Source organism: Portunus trituberculatus, chromosome 34, assembly GCF_017591435.1.
Source record: "Portunus trituberculatus isolate SZX2019 chromosome 34, ASM1759143v1, whole genome shotgun sequence".
Taxonomy (NCBI): Eukaryota; Metazoa; Arthropoda; class Malacostraca; order Decapoda; family Portunidae; genus Portunus; species Portunus trituberculatus.
In genome coordinates this window covers 12,435,214-12,442,414 of record NC_059288.1, presented here as the reverse complement: position 1 = coordinate 12,442,414, position 7,201 = coordinate 12,435,214, and the positions used below count along the sequence as shown (strand labels likewise).

The following is a 7,201-nucleotide window of genomic DNA, read 5'->3' as shown; positions in this document are numbered from 1 at the left end:
TTAAAAATGGAGATCTCTATGAAAGGGTAGAGGGACAGATGTGCTCCACTTTGGAAGTCAAATAGTCAAAGAATTTACTATAGTCAGAGGAGTTAGGGGAGAGATAGACAGCACAGATAAATTTGGTAGTGACTATCAAGTCTAAGCCAGATGGTGGAAAACTCAAAAGATTCGAGAGCGTGGGCAAGAGAGCAAGTTAAGTCATAGCGCACATAGACGCAACATCCAACTTTGGAGCGAGAATGAGGATAGAGAAAGTAGAAGGAACAGAGAAAGGGTTACTGTCAGTTGCCTCAGACACAGCTGTATTTCGGTGAGGAAAAGAAGATGAGGTATAGTGAAGGAGAGGTGGTGTTCTACAGATTGAAAATTAGATCTAAGACTGCGAAGTTAATGACGAAAAGTCGAGGAGGTGTCAAGACATTTTGGGTCGCCAGCAAGAGAGCAGTCCGACCTGGGGACATTTTGGTCCCCTTCCCAGAACGGGACTCCGAGGATGGATTTGGAGTCGCCATTTTGAATTTTGAATTTTAAGGGAAGGGTGTGTATGTGTGTGTGATAAGTGCATGTAGTTTTGTGTGAAGGAGAGTTATCTTTGGAGGGCAGGCTGTGACTGCCCCCTTGAGTTGTGAGACACAAAGGGAAACGTTCAGTGAGATCACAACTAGCTTTAATGGAAAGTTCACAGCACTCCCTGAACTAGTGCTGTTAGACCTCGCTGGGAGTAAATTATCGTTTCGGTAGGTGTCTACTACCTCCTCGTAATAACAATTTATAAAATAGTTAACGACGTTGAAAAGATAGACAAGCAAGACCTGGTGTTGGTGGCAGATGAAGCTGGAAGGACAAGAGAACATGCAAAGAAGATCAGGAAGAGGCAGTGTGTGTAAGTTATTGGAAAATAAAGTTCTCCACATAGAACGGTGGAAAAATGGAATACATTGAGTGATGAAGTTGTTACAGCACATAATATACATAGCTTTAAAGAAATATTAGATCAGTGGAGATATGGAGACAGGACACTATGAGCCCCTCTCGAACCCTTTACAATACAACTATGTAAATACAACTAGGTAATTACACACACACACACACACACACACACACACACACACACACACACACACACACACACACACACACACACACCTGCCAGCCAGATCCACCAAGTTCACAACGGCCTGCTTTGCTGTTTCTTGTCCAGCATTGTTTTGAATTTCTGTATGACGGTGATGCCAACGATGGTGTGGGCGCGGGATGAGGTGGCGTTCATGTTGGTGGAGGCGATGGTGCGGTTGACGGTGCCCTCGTTCATCTTCTGCTCAATTTCGTTGTAGTTGGTGACCAGAGCCAGCTTGAGGCCTTCAGCTGTTCAGAAGGTTGTTTGGGTGTGATTTACCCTTCAATGCTGGGACACATTTTACCTTGAGATATGAGTACGATTAAACGATTCTATTGACATTCATCAGTTCCTGTCGTCACAATAGTACTTACCATAGAAGCCTTTCTTCGGGTGTTGGCGGACCTTGAGGCCTTTCTTGCTCTTGGTGGGGTTGAGCAGGTCATGAACTACCTCATTGTAGATCTCCAACATGCTGAACCTCACTTCAAACTCCTTCTCCTCTGTGTTTTGTGTGATGCCATTAAATAAATCGTTACAGAACAATGGCACGATTCCTGAAAGTTTAGGAATAGATTTTTTATTGTTTTTTTTTTCCTTTCTTTACACTGTGTTGTATGTTTCTTTCTTTGTCCATCCATCTGTTTTCCATTCATTTCTTTCTCTCACTTTCAAGAATCAGGATACATTGACGATCCTTGTATGTGTTTCATGAAATTGTAACATTCTTTTGATTTCACGTGATGGATATGCAGAACTTTTAAGAGAACCATGCAGGCTTTCAACAACTCAACAACTATCTATGGTTAAGGGCAACAAAAGGGCTAAAAAAAAAAAAAAAAAAAAAAAAAAAAAAAAAAAAAGGTGACAGTCTCCAAAGAATGCAGTCAAAAGGTTCATCCAAAATTTTGAGGAGAAACATCTGAAAACACCTATGAAATGTGGACTTTTTTTATTTTTTACCTTTATTGGATCCATATCCAATGAGAGACCAAGATTTTCCCGAGCCTGTCTGCCCATAAGCGAACAGTGTGGAGTTATAACCAGCCCAGGCGTTTGCTAAGACTCCACCTCCCAGATCACCCTCCCAGATCACCTTGTTCTGTCAAAAGGCGAAGAAAGCTTAGCATTTATAGTGACAGTTCTTAATGGTGATGAACAGGAAAATGTAATGAGGATGATAAAGGGAAGAAGAAAAAAGATAATGGTAATGATGAAAAGGAAGATGATGATATTGATGATGAAGAGAAGGAAAAGATGGTGATGATGAGAAGAGGCCAAGCTAATGATGATGAATGATGAAGAGAAAAGAAAAGTTGATAATGATGACTCCAAGAGGATGATAATAATGACCAGCAGAAATAACCAGAATGTGATTTTGATGACAACAATGATAGCAATAACCATAGGTGGTCGTTACCGTCACAGATCATCACGCTAACGCCATCAGATTATAGCAGCTATCCGATGACATTTTTTCTGAGTTATTAGTTAATCGATATCGTGAATACTTCTGGGTCCAAATTAGAGTATAACTGATAATCTTAGTTTTATATTCCAGATTAGCGTAAGAATGACCTGCTCTCTCTCTCTCTCTCTCTCTCTCTCTCTCTCTCTCTCTCTCTCTCTCTCTCTCTCTCTCTCTCTCTCTCTCTCTCTCTCTCTCTCACCTGATCAGCATACTTGAGTTGGGTGACTGCTTGGCAAAGTAGCCATTGGGCTCCTCCTTGCAGCCGTCAAAGCTCCAGTAAGAGTAGTCGTAGGTGAAGGACTTGACATCGGCCGAGTCATCAGGGTTGGTGACCGTGGTGATATTTCCCTTCATGCTCACTACGCACTTGGCCTTTCGTCCCAGCTCCCGCTTATTGTGTGCCAGAGTTAAGGGGAATGCTGATGGAATAGGAAACTAAAGATAGTGATGAAAATAACTTGATAGGAAAAGGAATAGAATAGATAGAAGCAAAGGTGTGTGTGTGTGTGTGTGTGTGTGTGTGTGTGTGTGTGTGTGTGTGTGTGTGTGTGTGTGTAATGGTTTCCTTGAACGTGTATTGATATCTTAACAAAATATTGGACAATGATTATTCCACCTACTTGGATGTTAGGATTATTTAATTGTTGTTTTCTTTTCTTTCTAATTTTATGTTTCTTTTGTATTTTGTGGTCAATAAACTGTGTGTGTGTGTGTGTGTGTGTGTGTGTGTGTGTGTGTGTGTGTGTGTGTGTGTGTGTGTGTGTTTTCTCTCCCAAAGATCTCATTCTTGGCATTAAAAAGGATATCATTGGCCGGACCCAAACCGCCACCTTCACATTCTCTTCTTCAGCCATTGTAGTGGTGCCTTCCTTCCTTCCTTCCTTCCTTCCCTAGCAATGCTCCTCACTCAGGCAGCCTCAGCTCTCCTCACGCCTGCAACACACACAGCAATCAAATTCACTCATGCATTTGTAGAATAAAATGGGTAGGTGAACATGGAATGACACTAAGAAAGGTGTGGGTTAATTTCACACGCCGTGACTGTTGACCAGTGATATCTGTTTTCTAAAATCCCTGAAGTTGACATGACACTGTAGCCAAAAATAAGAACAAGAAGGCTGCTTCATCAAGTAGAGAGTTTCATTACCACAGGTTAGACGCCCTTTAAAGGAATCTGCTGCTTTTATCCCTTAATGGATCAGATAAGGGGTTTTAGAGCTCCCAGTTAGTACAGGAACCCATTTTGTATACGTAGCAGTGCATGTAGTACAAGATAGGAGGTTTAATACCTACTAAAGTCCGCGAACGTGTTTTTCACTCTAAAATGCAAGAGATGGGAGGTGTTACAGCTATCTCTTAAGCACACGGATAGGAAGTTTCTTTCTCATACAGCTTGGTTATTGTATAATAATATGGAAAAAAAAGTCTCCGGTAGCGTGACTGTTAAGTCACGCGCATTCCACTAAAATACTCCCCCACCACAGACCACCCGGAATAAAAAGGTGTCATAGGAGAGTTAGGAGATAAGGGAGATAAAGAAGAGAAGGGGGGGAGTAAGTAAAAGCAAAGACAAGAACAGGATGAGTAAGAGAAGGAAGGAGTCAGATGAGTGGGTGACTGGATGCGCGGGAAGTTGAGTGAGTGGGAGTGAGTGAGTCGAGTGAGAAGAGCAAAGAGTGAGTGAGTGAGGGAGTACATGATAACAGCCAGAAGGGATCATGGAGAGGGAAACGAGTGCCAGGGACCTCTCACGTCCTGCACTGGCAAACATACTCACCACTGTCACAAATTAAAGTAGAAAAAAAAAAAAAAAATTTGACTCGCACAATGAAGCAAAAGGAAAGGCTGAATATTGACAAAGGGGCCACAGTGGTACTACAGTGGAACCATGCGTGCTTTGGGGTCAGAGGGGTCTCCAAGGGCACGGTTCGAATCCTGTCCACGGTCCGAGTGTAGGTTGGGCTTCCTCACTCAGGGCAACGGCCCACCTTTAGCGGGTGGGCTTTAAGATAGGAGGTACCCCAAAAGTATCCCTTTGCCCATAAATTCCCGTGAAAAGCCCACATGGTATAAATAAAGGAAAATAAAAAAGCATCATTTGCAAAATTTATGTATATTTATTCTAAAATTATATCGGTTAAGGATATGTAAATATGATGAATTATACTGAAGATAATGATAGTTCAGTAAAGTTGGAATCCCTGATATATATCATTCCAACTTAAATGAACTATCATTGTCTTCAGTATAGTTCATCGTATTTATGCGTAACTGATATAATATCAAAACAAATACACATAAATTTTGCTAATGATGTTTTATTATGGATAACATAGGGATTAGATAAAGAAATATAATTCACGACTTCGCCATCTATATAAATGCAGAGCCGTACATATTTGACAGATAAAGATTGAGGTGCAAGTTACGCTTTCACTAAACAGAGAAGCAGGGTTGCTTGACGCCTCACTCAAGAGCTCGTGCTCAAGAACTTTCAAGAACTGGTCAAAGTTTTTTGTTTTTTTATGGCTGGATGTCCTTACAATGAGTAGCCTATGCCATGGTCAGTAACCCACCTCAGTTGTACATACAAATACTCCGCGATGTGGTTAGGCGGGGTAATAAAGCGTTGGTGATTAATAAAATATATATATATATATATATATATATATATATATATATATATATATATATATATATATATATATATATATATATATATATATATATATATATATATATATATATATATATATATATATATATATATATATATATATATATATATATATATATATATATATATATATATATATATATATATATATATATATATATATATATATATATATATATATATATATATATATATATATATATATATATATATATATATATATATATATATATATATATATATATATATATATATATATATATATATATATATATATATATATATATATATATATATATATATATATATATATATATATATGTCACATAATGATGTACGTCGTACTTGTAATTGATTCTTTAATTATTATTATATTTGTATGTATACATGTATGTATAAGCGTTGGCACCCAAGGATTCTACATGGGTGGGTAGACATGATCACACTAACCTACGTCACAGTGTGTTGGAACTTTTCACAACCTATTTCGATTGCCATCCATATATTCGGTTGCATCTACTTTATATCATATAAGTGATCTGTACGTTTACCTTTTATGTAATACATCTTAACATGCATACTTCTGAGTCATAAGTAACTTTCCTTTACCTAATTCATGTAATTAGATGACTATATCCGTCGCTATATTCATGTATAGTGATAAATTCCGGTGTCAGCACTTTTCGAGGCACGCAGGCCTCCGAGGGCTGGCCTGAATAGAGTCTTGTGAGGATGCTAGGCGTGATCACGCCAGGGACATAGGTCTGTCCTGCATCTGTCACGTTCTTCTGTAAAGGGTTTTGGTATCTGCGTATTTATTATAGCGTGAAGTGTTGCTCTTAATGAACAATACTCATCAGTATGGCCCTCGAGCGGTAAAGACAATCACTGTTTGATACATTTAAGAAAACCCATTAGTACATTTAGTACTTATATTTATAGTTTATTATACACTTTCACGTAAGTACTGAGCCGAAGAGTACTGAATCTCAGCACCGTGATTATCTATTTGTCACTGCCCTTGTCATCACAATTAAGTCACTTAAACACTGTCACGTGCACTTATTACCTACCTTAAACAAGACTCAGATAATTGTCTTAGTGCGAATGTTCGTGTCAGAGTTCACACACACATGTTCCGTTGCGCACACCGCGCTGGTCACCCGCTGGTCAGATCGGAGTACTCATCTTGACTGCCCGGTGGCATTCCTATTAAGGTCCTCGTGATCACGTGATAGGGTGTGGATAGGGTGTGACATCGTAGGTGATAGGTTTCACAGGAACATATCACATGTGAATTATTCTATCAAGCTATTGCCTATTCGACCAGTTTAACATTTACAGATATTTATGATTATTATATTATTGCTTGTATTAGCCTTTTCCTAACTAATTATTTTCCAAGAAACTAGGAGTGAAAATCATAATTAGACACTTTTCCAGCGGGCATCAGAATAGGAAATTTCTATCTAAGCTTCTAGAAGGTTCTGGGCTACAGTTATGATGGTTCTCTACACCATGTGCTAACACTTCTCGCCCCAAACCTCTGTATCTAATTGTAAATACATATGTATAAGTTATATTCACCTGAAGAATCACAGAAACACTCCCAAGTGACTTTACTTACAATAAGACGGTAAGAACTAATTAATAACCTTCCGGGTGATTCATAATTCACTCCGTCCGGAACACTGGTGGTAGCTTACTGAGATATGAATACTCAACTCAATTGTTAAGTGTAGTATAAACAACAGTGGTCAAAATGAAGTGAAGAACGGACACATTAAACGGGAAAATAATGGTATGAAACGGCGGGGCACCAGCAAGGTACTGAGACGGAGCTGAGCGGCCAGTGACTGTTTATATGACTTTCCTGACCTGCGAGACAAAAGGAATACTCTCCTTCCAAAACACTCTGGCTTGTTTCACCCAT

The 7,201-nt window shown here is 39.1% G+C and overlaps 1 protein-coding gene across 1 annotated transcript; it reads right to left on the bottom strand.

Moving 5' to 3' along the window:
- Positions 1 to 1,171: 1,171 nt before the first annotated feature.
- On the bottom strand, positions 1,172 to 2,945 carry LOC123512760 (kinesin-like protein KIF28P). Its single transcript, XM_045269335.1, has 3 exons — positions 2,804 to 2,945; positions 1,495 to 1,623; positions 1,172 to 1,368 (listed from the first exon to the last, which is right to left on the bottom strand). Exons 1-3 carry the CDS (start codon positions 2,943 to 2,945, stop codon positions 1,172 to 1,174), a joined length of 468 nt encoding a protein of 155 aa, XP_045125270.1.
- Between the last annotated feature and the right edge of the window lie 4,256 nt (positions 2,946 to 7,201).

What these genes read in the sequence shown, in the direction of transcription:
- LOC123512760 (XM_045269335.1), bottom strand. Translation starts at nt 2,945, where the DNA reads ATGAAGGGAAATATCACCACGGTCACCAACCCTGATGACTCGGCCGAT. An exon ending in CAAGCAGTCACCCAACTCAA is followed by an intron (nt 1,624 to 2,803) that starts GTATGCTGATCA and finishes CACAAAACACAG; the next exon opens with AGGAGAAGGAGTTTGAAGTG. An exon ending in CCCGAAGAAAGGCTTCTATG is followed by an intron (nt 1,369 to 1,494) that starts GTAAGTACTATT and finishes CCTTCTGAACAG; the next exon opens with CTGAAGGCCTCAAGCTGGCT.